Genomic DNA, 19,436 nt, shown 5'->3' with positions numbered 1-19,436 from the left:
GAAACATGTGGCCTACTGCATGATTGTCAAAGTCCAATAATAGGTAGTTGGCGGTTTTCAATTTTTAATCCTTTTCTTGGATAGAAGACGAAAAACCGTTTCTCATCCTTTTATTAGAAGAGGAGGGTCAGTTTTAAAAGGCCAATCGGCTATGTAAAAGAATCGAATTTTTGGAGAGAGGGCAATAAATTTTTCTTTTCATGCAGGAATCGATGGTCCAAGTTGTGATTCAAATTTTGAATGAGATATAGAAAGTTTTTCAGTTTTGTGAATATTTGCAGAAGATAGAATACGGAAGAGGATGTCACCTTTTCGAACCCCTCTAAACTTCTGAACTTTGCGGTTTCCACCATGGAGGGATCGAATTTGGGAGAGAAGTCCTCCACTCTACTAACTGAGCTAATGATCGGACCTGAGACTGCATGTAAGTAGATCGAGATGCTCCAGAATCTGCAGGTCGCTTTTTATTAGAAACTCGGGCTGAGACAATAATCGGGTCTAAACTCCAGTACCGGTTATGAAGATCGTGTACAGGAAGTACATGCAGCCGCACGGAATCTAAGGGTTAGATTGGTAAATTGATTGATCTTCGGCATTTTGTTTTCTTTCACGTAAGTCTCCAAGAGGTTCGGCTAAGAGGAGAAGTAGATAATAGCTTGTCCGCACCAACAACAAGAAGATACTGAACCGTCAGGATCCGTGTGCAATGGTCTACGATCATAATAATTCTTACAATCTTTGCATGTGATAACTTCAAACAATGGATTGACTTCTTCATCGACGGTTTTGTTTGAAAATCAAAGCCAAAAGGACGCGGACTGTAGAGATGATGAAATGGATGAGAGGGGAAATGGGATCAAGATTCAAATCATTGCCCATTGGAAACAGTAATGAAAACAGCTGCCGTCACCCATGAAATTGTTGATCTTGAAGTGATATCAGATGATGAGATTTCTCGTAATAAAGATGTTTCAATAGAATGAGTTGCAGATCCTGTCTAGTCCAATCTTAAGTCTGGGTCCGAGTACGATCCTGAAGGTTGTGGATGCCCCTTGAAGTAACTCAGTTGAGTGAATATTCCTCCTAAGCTTTCCAAAGTGCGGCTCTGCATCATTATCCAATACTGAAGGACGCAATCCTTACGAGAGATATATAAGAAAGAATGAGATTCCTTCCCACAGGGGATAAGCATACAAATAAGAAAAATAATAATACGAGTCACTACCAAATACAATTAGTGTCGAAGCCAATAGTTTGTCAATCTGTACAGACCAAGTTAATCGCTCAATCACAGTGATCTAGTTACCACAGCACTAACCAGGAAAAAACACAAACAGAAAACACTGCAGTATTCAGGGACAACTATTAATCAATAATTAACATTCAATCCAACAGTCTTCAGGAACAATATTCACCTTTGCGCAGTACCGTGTGCATGTCAGAGACTCCCATATCAATATCAACTGAAGAAAGCATTTATTCAGCAAAATACATAAAGTGGAGTCATGAAACATGGTGATCATTACCAGACTCTCAGACTGGTAACTAAGATTAATAATAGTTAATAACAAAATATAGTGTCAACCCCTGCAATTTATTAATGGCTATCACCACATAATCATCTCCATCCAACATCAAATCAATAGCATGTCTATGATTTGTTTACAGTAGTATTTTGTGATCTAGTTGGATATCACAATTCTTCATATATATTATGGATAGCTAATGCATTACCCACAGTACTTAAACAAGCGGGTGAATTATTTATATAATCAAGATAGTGAAAATAAGATCACATTTGGTGTTTTATCCTCAACAATATCAGAGTAGAGGAAAATCTCTTACAAATTATTACATAATCCGTCTCAAATTTTATAGGATTCGGAAGGGGACATCACACTTGGAGGTTGAAGAGATGCATCCTTGATTGTGTGAGAGAGATCTCTTTGTTAATGTAACTCCCCATAACAGATTGGTTTGCACTTTAAATAGTTGATAAGTAGGAGGTAATTTCCATAGCAAGTCAAATTGTGATATTGCCATCAAGATTTAACTGTGTGATTTTGAGTCAAACTCATTGACCCATATTTCATGAGTAGTGATTCAACATGAATCCATCTCTCATAAGAATAAATGGAACACTTAGCACTCATTGGATCTAGGTGATGCTCACAGGGGTGAAGCACCGAGACTTCCCAGGAGGTCACCCATCCCAGTACTACTCCAGCCTGAGCGCGCTTAACTACGAAGTTTCCTCCATGGTTAAACCCAAAGCTTGCAACCCCATTTGCAAAACCTTCACCAAGTGTTGTGCCTTATGAACCATTCATTAGAAAGCCCCTTAAGCTCATCAATTGATAAGTAGGAGGTGATTTCCACAGCAAGTCAAATTGTGATATTGCTATCAGGATTTAACTGTGTGATTTTGAGTCAAAATCACACTTTAAATAGTTGTTTGTTATCGTTATTACTTTCCCATTCATAAATCCTTTTATTATAAACTGATCGTTATCCTTTTGATGCAACGAATATGTGTCCACTGTCAAAATTGGCTATTCATGATTCTGCTCCTTCATAGAATTATCACCAAAGAAAGGTTTTACTGACATTAACACCAAATCCTGTGAATCAATATTCAAAAGCTGGCAGCTACAGAATTGCTACTTTAAATATTTTGATTTTGCTGATTGTTATGAACCCTCTAATCATACAGTAGCCATGGCCATATTGTTTCCATGTGATAATGAACTTGGAGACAATTGTAACAGCCTTTGTATGATATGATATTCAGTCATGATACTTGATGACTTACGAACATCTCATTAACATTTTGACTTCCACTGGAAACATTAATTACTTTATTAAAGTTCCCATGCCCTTCAATCAGCCGTCTTTCGTATTTACTCTGGATAGGGCTTACAATCCATTGACTTATGAATATGTGATAGTATCAATTATAGATACTATCATATCAAATCCCTGCATATTATGTCTTTGTTTAATATTCTTCAGGCTTCGTCTTTGTATTGATAAGTTTCTCCAAGACTTCTCATTATTGAAATGTTCAACTATCTTGTAATTATTTATTTATTATAATTTATTTGTTTAGTTATAAATATTTTAATATGATTAAAATATTATTTCTAGCAGGTCCCTCCCCAAAATTCCTTGTCCTAAAGCAATAATATATGTGTGTATGTGGGTGCACGTGCAAATCTCTTTATCCAAATGTCTTCTATTACGTAACTTTGACACCACCTCAAATTGCAATCCTAAAAAACCCTATGACCCCAATTTCCCAATTGTAAGATTTGTAATTTTAAACAGATTCAATTCTTTCTTCTACAGAAAAGTATTAGTGATATCTTTGAATCAATAAGGTCACTCCTTTCCTCTACTTTGTAAATATTGTACAGTTGTGTCTATTTAGTTTTCCTTTTGCCTATTTTTGCGTGTGTTGTTGCCTTTCTCTTTTAATCGCCTTTCCTTGCTTTGACTCTTTTGCCCAATGCATAAGGTGTTAGTTTATTTCTTTCCTAGGTTCTCTTCATCCTTTCAGTCCTCGTCCCCATTCAAAGCCAGTGTTAGCCACATTTTCTACAACCCTTAATTTTGAAACTTTCCTCCTCACCCATCAAAGTCCTCTGACCGCTCCTTTTTGTAACCTGTGGAATTGCCCGCTTGGCCCCTCTGATAACCTTACAAGCCGCAACCCTACTTTGAGCCTTCTACGTCCCTGCGACCCGACAACTATATCGCCCAGTCGCCCATTATCCTAAGTTGGTAAATTCTGATCCATGCTTTGAAACTTCAGCAAGTAAGCACCTGCCGCCAGCGAACTCCCCAAGGAAAGGACATTATAGCTTTGCTTTTCATTAAATGAGGCAATCCAAAGGCAATCTTTCAAAAGAAGCATGCTTTTTTAAGTCTTTTGATGAGGTAGTGTCGTACGAAAACTTAATTTCCCGTGTGTTAACTGCATTAATGAGTTAATTGGGTCTGTTATAAATATAATCTCCGATCACCTTATTCTTCAACAATCATCTCGCAAACTCCATCAATTCATAATACCTCTCATGATAAGATGGGAATTCCACTGCTAGAAAACTACAACCATGATGACCCTCAACATATACTTCATCCAGATCTTTGGGAGACTGGGATAAAGGAGCAATACAATGCTCTCTCCAGCTTATACACCGTTGCTTGGGACCTAAGGACCATCGCCGCCCATTACTAGAGCGACATTTATGAGCTGGAGCGAGAGAGAGGTCATGCAGAGTTTGGTTTTATTCTAGAACATGTAGAGGATGACAGAGCCCTAGACTTCATGATGGACCTCCTCAATTCACTCCATGTAAACCCAGAAAAAAGGTGAGAAAACAAGAAACAAAGAAGACATGGAGACTACTCAAGATAGAATCTAATTGTTACTTTTCTTCACAACAAAATGCCTGCAATTTTCTTTTTGTAACCATCGCGTAACACTATATATATAGGGAATGTTGTAAATGGAGGGGGAAAGATAGAAAGAAAGAATTTTTGTAAAGAAATGCACTTTTCTGATTTGATATTTGCGATGAAAAGTATGATCTTTTTGTTTCGCATATGAATATAATAGTGATTTTGTGTTGTCACTCTCTGGGCCTCTATTTCTATGTATTCTATAGATTACTTGTGGATATTGTTCAATTATGTGCAAAGTGTTATCTTTGATTAACAATTATGTGTACTACAAGGTTATTCTCCCCTGTTCATATTATGATTCATTTTTTCTATATATGAACTATGTTTCATTTATATTGATTTTTCACTCTACGGGTAGTTTAGTTTACTTACTTTACATTTGAATTTCCATTCCTTGTACATCTTACATGAGGGAGTTGTACCTCTAAAATTCAAAGATGGGCCAGTATACCCTGCCCCATCTGTCTATGGTGGGTTTTCTATTACATCTCTTTTTGGGCTCATGTGGTCAAATGCATATTTGAAATTCTAGTAACAAAACATCCACCAACAACACATAAATACATGTAGACACAGCATACACAAATTAGTCTAGTAAACACATTGTTAACTTTTTATATCATGGCTCTAATAAGATTTGTAATTTCTCCTATTGGACTTAGTCATTTCCAGCTTAACCCAACTCTAATATTTATGTCCAAGCCAAAAGGTTAAAGATACAACAATTTAATTAAGTGTAAAGGATCAATCATTCGTTTAATCCAACTAAGTTATTTATGTATATTTACAGACACCTATAATGACCTTATAACTGTTCCAGCTTGTTGAGCGAAGGATTAGGTGTATGATTGAGTTTCCTAAAGGCCAACTGCAATGGCCTACCTCAAAGTAGACAAGCCCCTCCTTAGACACACCTCTGTCTTCCCTTCTTAAATTAAAATAGTAATAGGACTAAGTGAATAAACCTTTATATATATATATATATATATATATATAGAGAGAGAGAGAGAGAGCGAGAGAGGTGCAATGTTCCCCATCTTTTAGACCCTCAATGGAGTTCTTAGCTTTTCATTCTCCGAAGGCTAAGTGGAGAAATAAGGAGAAATAAATTAAATTAAAATCAACAAATAACTAAATCTAAAGGTGACTTTATATTTAATTAATTTAATTTTCGAGAAGCACAACTAATTATTGTATTGGAAAGGGGGAAGCTTCTAGAGAGTGCATTTTCTAGAAACAACACTAATTATTGTATTGGAAAGAGGTTAGCTTCTAGAGAGTGCAATTAAATAATATTTTATTTCCTTCTAGAAGGGTGAAGGAAAAGAATAAATAGAGGTGAGAACTTCATTGTGAAGCATCTAATTATTGTCAATTGCATTTGATATGAACTTGGGAGAAGAAATTAAGAGTTTCTGATTTCAGTTAGCCATTTGAGAGCGTCAATTCTTTAGTGTTGCAACCATTTGAAGTGGTGAAATATCCACTGAATTTGGCATTCAGGAGAGCTTCATTTTAGAGTTCTTATTGTGCTTAAATTGGAGAATACATTTATTGCTGGCTGCTACAGTGTTGTGAACAGTACCCGCGCTACAGTACTTGGCTTGATTATGATTGCAATTTCATCTCCTTCATTGGCGATTTGTATATCAAGTTCTACAATCAATTTGCATCATGTAAATTGGTCATTTGGCATTGTAAAGGTGGCTGTCATAAGTAGTTGTAGATGCACATTTTGTATCAGATTTATGATGTCATTTCTACTCGGTTTTTTTTGGGGTTGCAAAGCCAAGAGCCTTGGAATATTATGTTAAGCATTGACTTAGAAAATATCTCACTAAAGGAGTGATAAGTTGCAGGTCTATATATTTGATATAATGTGCATGCCATAATAGTATGCATGCCAAGTGTTTGACAAAATACCAATTGGCTGTAAGTGCACAGTTTTCATTTAGAATTCATCTATATGCATTTGAAAAGCCAAAAGAGAATTGCATATACATTTAGTTCTTTTCTTAGATATAGTAGTAATCAATTACAGGCTTTTAGATTCCCTTTGATATCATTTCAAGCAAGCAAGCATAATCAATCTGAAACTCAAAAACAGCAAGCATAGAGATCATATTGGAACTATTTGACAATTTTCCTTGACCTACAAATCAACAAGTTGAGGTTCGAATTGACAAGGGATATTACAGTGAATCAGAGCTAGCTTGCAAAGTGTTTGACAAAATTTCAAACTAAAGTATAAAAGAATTTGATATTTGATGAAGTGTTAACCAATTGGGGCTATTACAGTGGTATCAGAGCTTTCTTGCAAAGTGTTTGACAAAATGCCAAACAATTGAATTTGAAAAGGATTTGGTGTTTCAGAAAGTTATAATCGGTTGGGGTTATTACAAGAGAGAGTAATTAATTATTCCTGCTCTATTATTATGAATTTACGATTCTAATCTCAATATGATTAACATATATATAATATTTATATGTTTTAGATATTTGTATAGTTTGGATATATTATTTCTATTAGGCATCTATTAAAGATTGTTCAGATCATTTGGTCTTTCAATTCAGTTATATACTTCTGATATGCAATATATATAATTATTACTGCTCTATTATAATGAATTTACGATTCTAATCTCAATATGATGAACATATATATAATATTTATATGTTTTAGATATTTGTATAGTTTGGATATATTATTTCTATTAGGCATCTATTAAAGATTGTTCAGATCGTTTGGTCTTTCAATTCAGTTATATACTTCTTATATGCAATATATATAATTATTGCTGCTCTATTATTATGAATTTACGATTCTAATCTCAATATGATTAACATATATATAATATTTATATGTTTTAGATATTTGTATACTTTGGATATATTATTTCTATTAGGCATCTATTTAAGATTGTTCAGATCGTTTGGTCTTTCAATTCAGTTATATACTTCTGATATGCAATATATATATATATATATATATATATGACCATATACTAGTTAATTATACTAAGAAGATTCAGAAATAATATTTTTGATCAGTATCACTTCATTGCTGCTTACCAGCTATATTATATTTTTTATTTTATTGAATGCCCAATACTATTTCCCACTTATCTGATCGGTTATATAAATATACACTAAGGTACTGATTCTCTCTGGAAATCAGCATTTACATTCTGATCCTCGGTTCTCCACGGATTCTCTGTGGATGCACCCAAGAAGCACCTCCCAGGCCTATGGATGCTTGTGGAGGCACTTTGAGCGCATTTGGAACCATCCATATGCTTGGGCGACGCTTCTTGGGCATCCAGACACATCCGCAAGCCCAGATGGATTTGCAAACCCCAAAATCACTTAAAATCATTAAATTTTGCATGTGCTAAATTGCTACATTTTATTCTTTTTTTCCTCCTAAATTTTAATCTTGAGCCTTGACTCTTGATTGATCAACATTAAATCATGAACTAAGTTTTGATTTTGTAATTCAAATTGCAATGGAATTTTCAAGTTAAGCAATTACTAATTATGTTATTTTAATTTGTACATTTGTGTTTGTGAAGTTTGAAGTTAAACTATCACCGGTGAAGTATCATACTATGGAATAATTTGTTTTTGTATATTTCTTACATTTCTTATATATCTACACACACGCACGCACGCACATGCATCCAAACACATCCCAAATCCCCCCAAAAAAGAAATCACACATCCACATCAGCATCAGCAACTTAGTTTATATATATATATATATATATATATATACAATCCCATGACTCAAGGAGAGGTTGATTGCCATTACGTATCTTGCAGATTGAAGTGATGCATCCTTGACAATGAGAGACATATCTCCTTGTTATTCGTTATCGTTATTACTTTCCCATACTATAGTTTAATTACAGTTTGAAATTATGAATATTTTTGCTATAAACTGATCATGATCCTTTTGATACCACGAACATGTGTCTACATTGGCCAGTGATGATTCTGCTCATCCATAGAATTATCAACAAATAATGTTTTTGCCGACATTGATACCAAATTCTCTGAATTAATAATCATAAGCTGGCAGCTGCATAGTTGCTTCTTTAAATATTTCAATATTTTTGATTGTTATGGACCCTTTAGTCACACTGTAGCCATCGCCATATTGTTTCCATGCAATAATGAACTTAGAGACAATTACAACAGCCTTTGTATCATATGAAATTCAGTCATGGTAATTGATGACTTATGGACATCTCAATTGACATTTTGATTTCCACTGGAAATGTTAATTACTTTATTAAAGCTCAGGTGCCCTTTAATCAATGGTCTTTATTACTTCCTTTGCATTGGGCTTACAATTCATTGACTTATGAATATGTGATAGTATTGATTACAGATACTATCATATCATATATCTGCACATTATGTCTTTGTTTGATATTCTCAGGGCTTGGTCTTCATATTAACAAGTTTCTCCAATACTTCTCATTATTGAAATGTTTATCTATGTCTTAATTATTTATTTATTAGCCGACAGGCTATTATGCTGGAAACAATGATCGGAATGTACGACGTCTTACCTGGGAAAAAGTGCCGATATTGAGAAGTTTTCCTGGAAACTAAAAAAGGTGGTTTCTGTTCAACTGACCAAAATCTAATCATGCACTAACACATTTGGCCGCCTTCACAGAATTGAGCTGAAAGTAAGTTGGGAATATCATGTGCAGGTTTGCACAAGCGAGAGGAGTGCATTCCTGGAGATGAGGTAGGTGACGAACTATGGAGGAGGACCTTCTGCTTGAAACGATGAATCTGTCGTTCAGCGAATGTGGCATTCCCATGCTCGTCCAGAAAACATAGCATTTTTCAATGACTTGGCGCCAGAAGAATATTCTAACCTGCGTTGAGTAACTGCTGGCAAAATTTGGTAAACAAATGTCAAAAATGTATGGTAGTAACACACACACACACACACAGAAGCTTCTGCTACTTCAGCCTGAGAGTAAGTCCTACTACTTAATGACGGTGGCAGCTCCATCTAAATAAATCCCACTTTGATATATTAGAACAACTCGCCGGTGTTATAAGATATGGTGCCGTTTAATATTTGGCAGTAAATCAAAGACAAAACTAAATAAATATTATTAGAAATGCTAAAAGGGTGGAGCATAAAATAGGGTGTTTGCTTCCTCGATAATCTGTTTAGTTTATAAGCAATTCATTATCATCAAAAAGTCCAAATATATTTCTACAAACTGCCCAATATATCTCTGCTGTTTTAAAAGTACTTATGAGACAAATGTAAATCATAACAAATTATAATTATAGACTGTAGATCAAATTAGAACTATAGCCTGTAGGTTTAATAAATAATTATTTAATCTTTTTATTTAATGTTCTTAAAATTATCATACCATTTCTTTATATGTGGATACTTTAATTATGCAGTGCAGATAATGTAATTTTCATTAAAAAATAACAATGTAAGCCTAGATTTTCACAGTTACCTCCATCTATTATATAAATTTTTAGCGACTGTCGTTTATTCTTCCATCCTAATAAAAATACAATTTCCAAATCAACAGATGAGAATGTAAACATTAAATTTATATACAGCAGAATTGTTTCCATGTTTAACCACAGCAAAGGGATGGGCACAATAGCTCAGAGAAGGGTTGGAGTTGTTCTTTGAAGAAAGTGGCCCAGGAGACTCAACTGTTTCACTCCAAATGTCTGACTACAGAAAGGCTACATTCCCATAGCCAAGCCAGAAATAACTGAAGAACATAGACAGAAAAATAACTCCAGCACGAAACCGCATCTGCCTAAGCATCCACTACCATGTATATAGAAAATTTAAAATTCAGAGTTATTTACATGAGACAGAGAATAAAGAAGATATAACAGATTTGTCCGCCTCAGTTTGAAGTGGCAATTACAATGGAGTCAGGACTTAACTTTCGGACTGGGTATTTACAAAGATTATATTGGCACACAGTCAGGTAAAGGACTACGCAAATTCTTCATGGTTTAAAATTAGTAAAGAAAACATAACCAACACAAAAATACAAAAAGAAATATCACTATTAGATTGGAAGACTGATAAATGTATAAAAATATTTATCTAATATTGAAAAACTTTGAATTTCCAATTTTATAGCTTATTATTTGGAAAAATATACAATATTTACTTATTTTAGGCAAAAGATATGATATTATTAAATATACAATTTTAAGGGAAAAATAAGAGGCCCGCCTAGAAACTTTCTATTTGACAAACAAAGACAACAAATTCAAAACAATCAACTGCTCTATGAACTTGTTGATATGCATTATACAATATAAAAATATAAAAATGAACATCTTCATTTTTTACTTTGTTTATTGTTTCTCTATAGTTTGAAAGAAACACAAGTGTATATCTCTCTATCGGCCTAACCATTGCACCTCCTTTTGGTGCAAGTATTAATAATTATTTCTTCTCCAATTTCTATAAGTAATAATTAACTATGTTATTTAATAGAATATAGAAATATTGTGTTCCATTTATTTTTATAATTTAATAAAAAAATCCACTAAAAAAGAAAAGCATTAGTAAAACATCATAGCTCTAGTCTCAAAATTCTTGCCAGTGCAAGTAAACAAATAACATGTCAAGTGCAACACTAAATACCCCACAGCTATGACTATGTAACAATCAGCAAACATTAAAATTCAGTGTGATGCCAATGAGAAGGCACATTTTTAACAATGACCATATCTAATTGGTAATCCACCTGAAGTTGAGTGCTTTTTGTTTTGAATCCCAGTCCAGATTCAATGTTGTATGTGAATTGTAAAGCCGTCCAGGTCAAACAGAATATTCCCATGCTTTGGCATTGGTGTCTCTTCAAACAGACAGCACCAAGCAATCCAGTGGGGATGCAACTAAACTGTTAATCATACCTTACTACAAAACATTGTGAGATTTTAATTCTAACAATGATGCATCTCCGAAAAATGCATGTTACCAAATAGGAGGAATGCCAATTGAAACCAGAAAATGCTTAGGTTTGAGTGACATCAAACGAGGCTTTTCAAATATAAGAACAAATGAAACCTTTCAGACTCGAATAGTAAACCATGTGCATCAATAAAAGATGTATGACTTATAAGATCTGAGCTCATATACACAACGTATGTGTTTGAATTGTAAGGAGTGTGCTTAATACTGTCAGTGTAATATTGATGCAAACAACAGATGTCACAAATCTGAAGAATTGTCTGAAATGTTCTACTGAGGCCCAAGAGGTTCAAATTGCAGAGTATTCTTGTCCATTTTGTTTCATTCTGTCTTTATGTGAAATTTAACAACATTTTTATAGAGGGGTTCAGAACAAAACGTAGAAATTGGAGAGTATTCTTGACCGTTGTTTGCTATTCTGTCATTACACCCGTGTTCTTATCCACTCTGAATTTGTCTGAAGATGTAAATCTACAACCTGTAACTCTGAAGACTTTTCTTCAATAAAAACTAATTTGCATCTGTTTCATCATTAAGTTCTACTACAGCATTCTTGTTCTCGCTTAGCACTTTCATAAACACAGATGAATTTCTTGGAATAAAAAGCAAAAGGCTATTACAGTTTCAGCATATGGAATCTAGAGTTACATTCATTTTCATTTGTAACAATGTACAGGAAGTTAGAATAAAGAAATCAAAAGAAAAAAGGTCCAAGTTCTAAAAAATAACTCAAACAGCAATTGATAACTGCAATAATGACAACTGTATCTATTCCAAAGTAAAGACAACTTCCATACTAAGATGTTACTACCTGTGTTGGCACATAGTCTGGTTCAGCCAAGCGGTGAATATTCTCCATAAAATATTCAGTGCAATCAGGAACTTGAAGTTCATTTGCTCTGAGGTATGTTTCCTGTAGATAAAGAAATATATTAACTCCTAAAAGCTTCCGCAAACAAATATCAAGAATGAGAATATTACATTAAACTATTAATACAGAAAACTTCTTAAACAATTTACAAAAACTATATTTAAGAAGGTAAGCTATCCTACGTTGATTTACCTTGAGAATGAATACAAAGTGTTGGCTCATAATTTGATCTGTATAACAGTAGTCTCTTGATATGGTCATTTATGAACAAAACATACGGTTCAAGAATGCCTCGAATCTATTGTTCCAATAGACTCTTAAGGATTATTTATTAAATGAAACTTTGATAGGAATAATGGAAGCTCGGACATATGTGAAAAAGATATTGATTTCAGAAAATATGTATTTAAATTATTGTCAAATGCAGGGTGGGAATCCCTTACACTAGCGGCCATGAAAATTTTATTCTTGCACTCAATGCACCAATTTATAGGTTCACATGCAATCCTTAATATGGCTTCTAAGATTAGTTTTTCAACAACTGGAAAAATAAATCTGTGACACATACTTCTGATGTCTGTGCACTAAAGGATATATCATCTTAAGCGTGTGTTGAATTGATAAGTCTCAGCTTATCCACAACATATAGGTGAATGAGAGGTACATTATGTTTTAACCTCATGATAAAAAACAGGTAAACTGAACCACAATACACTCTTTCGAGTCTTGAAAATAAAAATGAGGTGTAGGGAGGTGCTTTCTTACCAGATTAGGGTTGTATGCATCCATATATGGTAGGAAGACAAATAAACGGACAACAAATTTCAAAATGAAACAGCCAATCATGCAAGACCTAAATTCAAAAATATGAAAGCTCGGCAATTTTCATACAAGATTTCCAAATCTCAGCAATTAGCTGCACTGAAAGACGCCAATTAGAAAAAACAGGTAAGCAAGCTAATATGAACATTTTATTATCGAGGATATGAGATTTCTCACAATGCATAGTTCTTTGAAAAATAATCCATATAGAAAACAGTGATGTTACATTTTCTTTCTTAACTTTCTAAAATGATGCTTTTAGACTTTTAGTTAAAAACCACCACAGAAATTAACACCTCTAGGGACAACTAAGAATGGGCAAAGAATAGCAAAAGAAAGGAACAATGGCTATTACGAAAACTTCAATTTGAATACTAGAGCTCAGAAATATACTATGCATAATAATGTGGTAATTTATATGAACTATATGTGAGTGATCCAGGTAAGGGAAAGCAGACACAAAAATTATGAATGGATGGAATAGTCAAATGATATTATAGATCCATGCTAGATAGGAGAACTGGAAAATTGGCCACTAACGTTGTTTGGGAACACATAATAGCAAGGGAAACAATAATAAACAGTGCTCTGCAGGGACATGTCCCCTGCCAAATTTCCCTGCACCTGTCCAGGGACAGTACAAGACGCGAAGACAAGAAACGTACTCCATTTTTTCCAAATATAGGAAACAATTCTGAAACATGAAATTGTCTACCGAACATTAAGAAGTATTTTTTTTGTTTTCTTATTTACTTGGAGGACCCCACATGGATAGAAAAGGCAATTACAAATTATGAAAACCATTCTTCGCAAGAAGAAAAACAAAAAGCACCAGCAAGAAAGTTTTCATTTTTGTGTTGCAAGAGGAGAGTTTGGCATAAAATCTTCTTCATTCAACGTATGTGTTTCATCTTCTATTTGCTTATGACCTCCTTTTTTTTCAATTTACATTTGTCTTGCATAGTGCAACATATAGAGAGGACATTTTAAGTGAACTTTTTTTCTTTTGAACTTTCAGCAGTATTTTATATTTCATAACCATGAGCAACAGCAGTGACAGTGTGGGGAGTGCTAGTAGTGATAGCATGGATGTCAAAATACAAGAAACTAAAAGACAAAAATCATAATAGTAGGGAAGCCATAGGGGGGTCTTCAACTTCAACTAGTGTGAATGCAGTAGGGCCAGCATCCTCTAACCCATTTGACTGCCCTTCCGAAACCCTCAAAAAGCAGGCAAAAGGCCCATTCAATCCCAAGAAACCTCTTCAATTTGCCACAAGTGTAGACAAAAATAAGAGGAAAATTTCTGGGGATTGTAGAGGATGGGAGTGTCATTTGTGGAAAAAACATTATTATGGCAGCTATACTAGAGTTTATTGCCATCTATTTTGGATATGTGGCCAAGTGGTCACAGGTTGCAAAGCTGTAACACAAGTAGAAAAACTAAAGGCGCCTAGATTGCACATAGGGGGGGAGGCATTAAAATCAAAGACTTCAACAGAAAATGTGCAAACTAGTATGCACGCTTTGGGTCAACCTTCTAATAGGGAAAAAAGAGCCACACGTACTCCCACTTCTACAAGAATGCGAAAAAACCTTCTAATAGAGAAAAAGACTTGAAGAGACTAAAAGAGAAACCAATGTTGCTGATTTATTTCATTTGCAAGCAAAAGAGGTGGATGAAGCATCAATTGGTAGGTTTCATTTTGTTCATCATCATGGATGGGTGGAGCAAAAATCACACATTGGTCACTTATCAATGTTATTGTCGCTTATCAATTCTTATCTTGCCAGCAAGAGTAAGATCATCTTCAATGTCAATCACCAATGTTTGTGCAACTACGAGAGTAGTTGGAGCTTCTCTCCTTAAAAGAAAATTGACTTCAAGAATTTGAGCACTAAGAAAGAAACACTTCAAATTTACAATTGTAGGTTGAGAAGCAACTAGAATTCTTCACATCAATTTGTTGAAATGAGCAAAAAATTCACGCATAGGCACGTGAGATGACTTCTTTAGCTGAGCAACTTGAGCCAACAATGGATGAGCATCTTCAGGAGGCTTGAACCTTTCTTCAAACTTGGCTATGAGAGTAGCCAAATTTGTGATAGTACACGGTGGTAAATGATAAAACCAATCATCAGCCACGCCTTATAGAGTTTCCACGAACAACCTTACAGACACCTCCACATATTCAATGGCATGAACACTCCTTGCAATGTAGAAAGCAGCAATATGTTCATTGGGATATTGTTGTTCATCACTGAAAAACCTCGAAAAGTTCTTTTGCGAGCCATCAACAAGATCATGTAGAGGTGGAGCTAGATTCAACGGTCTAGAAGCATTTCCCCAAGGACCTTGGGCCATTAACATGTCCTTGGTAAATGTTTGAAACAACTTCCAAAAATAAGATTACAGTGAAAACGAACACAATCTGCTACAAATGAAAGCATCGGGCTCTCAAATGTGCATTGTATCCCAAGTAGAGTGGCCAAAAACTATTGGTTTGATATTTTGCAACCGACAACTTTGTTAAAATCCAATCACAAAATAAGTAGACAAGCAACAACATATGAGACGAAGTCTCTCCTACCTTAAAAGGAAGGCTCCCCCTTCTCACCGTTCCTTGGATCAACTCAAAGTACACAAGAAGTTGAAATATTTGTGAGGGGTGTTACTAATATTCTTTCCTCTTAACTTCCAAGAAAGAATACACTTACCCACAAAGCGAGTAATGGGAAAGATGAAATCTCTAACTACACATATCTAATAGTTGGAAATGGTGATATTGATAAACCAACACCAACTCAAAGGTTGATTGAAAGTGTATTGGTTTGGCTCTAGGACCTATTTTAATCTATTTTATAAGAATAACCTCTACCATTGGGACGCAAAGACTTCCAAAAGTAGGGAATTCTAACTATTTTTGTGAAATGAGAAAGCAATACAAGCTACAGTCAAAGCTTCTAGTCTATGTATTACCACAACCCCTCACAATCAAATCTATGATTAAGCACACAATAATACCATGAATTAAAGACAATAATCACAAATTACAGTCACAGCTTCTAATTTGCGATATCACAATTGCTTCCAATCAAAGCTTTGACTCCAAATTGCTTTCTTTATTCAAATTTTTTCCAAATTGGTACTACATAATCAATTGCACAAGTTTGGCATAGGTTTCTTGCATACAACAAAAGATGTTTTTTACAAAGAAGTTTTCATCTTATCTAAAGGAAATTTACAAAACAGATGGCATGTCTTTCAACAAGTGTACAAGGATAAGCCAAAATATGCAACAAAATAGCAAAGTAAGCAAGAATAGACAACCAAAGTTGAAAATGTCTAATTACTTGGAGATCAAAGGGCCAAATGTGGAAGAGAAAGAAGTTAAAATGAAAGACTTCTCTTTCATCTTGAATTTTCCAAACAACTCTTTGACTATATCAATGCTTGCAAATGTGATCTTCCTTGGTCAATAAATGAGGTGTTTTTGTATGCAAATGCCAAAAACATAATCTACAAACCCCAAAATACAAAACGTTTTTCATGAAATGCATGTATGCCCTCCAAATGCATGTAAATGACTCGTTTTTGGAGAAAACGAGCAAAAACGTGGACTTGGGATAACAAATCATGCATCCAAAACCCAAAACGCCTCTTCCAAATACATATACATGGGCAAAAAAATTAATTTCTGGGCGCTTTTATCAAAAACGTGCCATTTTTAAGCAAAACTCTAGGTCGTTTTTGGCTTGGATATGTGAAATCATGAGCCCAAAAAGCATGTGTATACATTATAACTCAAAAACACCCCCTTGTGATGGATTTCATAGCTTGAAATGGACAAATCTCGACGTTTTCTTCAAAGACGTGCCCTTTCCTTGCATGAGCATAGGCATTTTTGGCCTTGGGAGGAAAACATGTGGTCTCCATTTCCAATAGAAAATGCATGTGTTGAAATGTCAAATCGCACTCTCTTGGAACCTTTACATGTTTTAAAAATATGCATTTAGAGGTTGAGAAGGCAAATCGTATTCTCCATGCCCAAACGCATGTATTTAGCCATTAATGCAAATCGCACTCCCCATGTGCTATCGCATATTTTAAAAACTTGTAATATGATAAAGAATGCAAATCAGGCTCTCCATCCTCTATTACATATTTTAAAAATATGTATCATGTAATATGCATTGGGCAATTTCGGCCTTGGAATACAAAAACGTGGACTTAGGATGCAATTACATGTTTTAAAATGCCAAATCACACTCTCCAGAGGCAATTACATATAAAGTGATTTACATGTAAAGAAGATTTTCCATACAAAGTGGACTCTCGGAAGCCCATTACATGCATTTCTAGTGCAAATCGCACTCTAGGAATGCATTTGCATAAAAACACATAAAAGACACGTAAGTTGAGTTTGTATAACTTAAAAGACCAATTAAGCACATGTTTGATTGATTTTTGAGTCAATATTACTTAATTGGGTTAAAAATGATATTTACACTTTATAGTTTATATATCATGTGCAAATATTATTGAAAAAGTAATATTTAACTTCAAATAAAACATAAAGTAACTCTCAAAAATAAATTAAACTATTCAGTTAATAAAGTCACTTAAGTGAAAAATTTAAAAACAACTCAACATGAAAATATAACATAAAGTGCTCTATAGTCACTTAAGTGATAAAGTAACTTAAAAACATAACATAAAGTCAATTTATGTTATATTTTTCAAAAAGTGAATGTCAACATTATAATTTATATATGCAATTACATATAGAGAGTCCACCTTTTGGGCACTTAAATGATCATATCTTTTGACTGCCAAGTCCAATTAAGCCCTAAGATATACCAAATAGAAGGGAAAATTGAAAGCAAGGGACTAAACAAAACCAAAAGATCAAAAGAAAACAAACACACACCCAAAAACGTGAAAAAGGATGTTGAAGGCTTAAAAAATCAAACTTAAGCTTAATAAAATGAAAAACGAAAAGAATTTGACAAAAGCCTTTAGTTAAAAGATTCACTATGCAAATTGGTGTCGATTGATTGATCAATATTGGCCAATTAAATAATGAACTATCTCAAAGAAATGTGAAACTAAGTTGAAAAAGTTTTTTATTGTTACCTACATTTTGTGGTGGCAAAATATAGGACAACATACTTAACTACTAAGAATTACTAGACACATGAATCGGAGTCATTTAACAAAGAGAGTAGGAATTTCGAACAAGAAAACTTGACATTGGGAAGCCAATTAGTAATCTCCATGAAAGAAATTCCCATAAGAGATGTTATTAAGATGTTTATCCCTCATTATTATTGTTGATGTTTGGTAGCTTCAGCTGGATAAACCTATGAGACTAAACTATTTTAAAAAAGGATATATAATAATGAATCATGAAAATGTTTTATATATATATGTATGTATGTATGTATGTATGTATGTATTCATTTAACTATAGTTAAAATTGTCATTATATTAATTATGTAATAATGAATCATGGGACATGTCTCTCCATATCTCATTTACAATATATATATATAAGAGAAAGATTGCTGCCTTTGAAAAACACATACTGAACAGGCAGTGCAAATACATTTGCAGCAATCTTAAATTTAACAATTATCACACAATTTTACAGGATGAATGCACCTCTAATAGTGAGCTTTCTAAAGGAAAATCAAATTGGGGTAGCGAGTTGTGGCACTAGAAAGCAATCATAGATTTGGCATAAAATGAGAAAGTCAGCTCGCTGCCAGAAAAAAACATTTAGTCCCACTGACAAGTTAAGTAACAAATCAATGTCTAGAACCATTAAGGGAGGGTACTAAACTAATATTATAATATTTAGCATAATGACCATGTAAGTAACTTTCCTTTAAGTGAGTAAGTTTTTAGTAGTTTTTTGTTCTTTAAGTTTTTTAGCTAGTTTAGTAACTTTTTATTTTGTCTTTAGTTCCCGATCATTTTCCTTATGGAAAGATCGTGTAATTGTTTAAGGGAGAGTTCCTCTCTATTTAAGATTGAATATCAATCGATTATCATTTCAAGGGATGATACAAGAGCATCTAGGTTACCTAATATCCTATATCATTCAAAAACATGGTCATTCAATATTGGTTTTTAGCTGTAATTTTTTGTGTTTTCAAGTTCATTTTTTTAGCTATGACATGTGTGATCTTGCCTCCTTAACATTGCAAATGAATTGTTTCCTTGAAGCCCTTGTTTTCATTTTAACTCAATCCAAGCCGAAGATCCACCCA

General features: G+C 34.0%; 1 protein-coding gene across 1 annotated transcript in view; it reads right to left on the bottom strand.

The window, feature by feature from the left end:
• The window catches only part of LOC149575429 (guanine nucleotide-binding protein alpha-2 subunit-like), a 152,462-nt gene that overhangs the window by 51,101 nt on the left and 81,925 nt on the right, over positions 1-19,436 (bottom strand). Inside the window, exon 8 of the mRNA XM_089815171.1 lies at positions 12,279-12,380. Coding sequence (XP_089671297.1) covers positions 12,279-12,380 — 102 coding nt within the window. The remainder of the gene's footprint in view (positions 1-12,278; positions 12,381-19,436) is intronic.

This window comes from Cupressus sempervirens, chromosome 2 (genome assembly GCF_028749045.1).
Source record: "Cupressus sempervirens isolate cs-2001-9-10 chromosome 2, ASM2874904v1, whole genome shotgun sequence".
Classification (NCBI taxonomy): Eukaryota; Viridiplantae; Streptophyta; class Pinopsida; order Cupressales; family Cupressaceae; genus Cupressus; species Cupressus sempervirens.
Note: the sequence above shows the minus strand (reverse complement) of the source record. Positions and strands in the feature narration are given on the sequence as shown.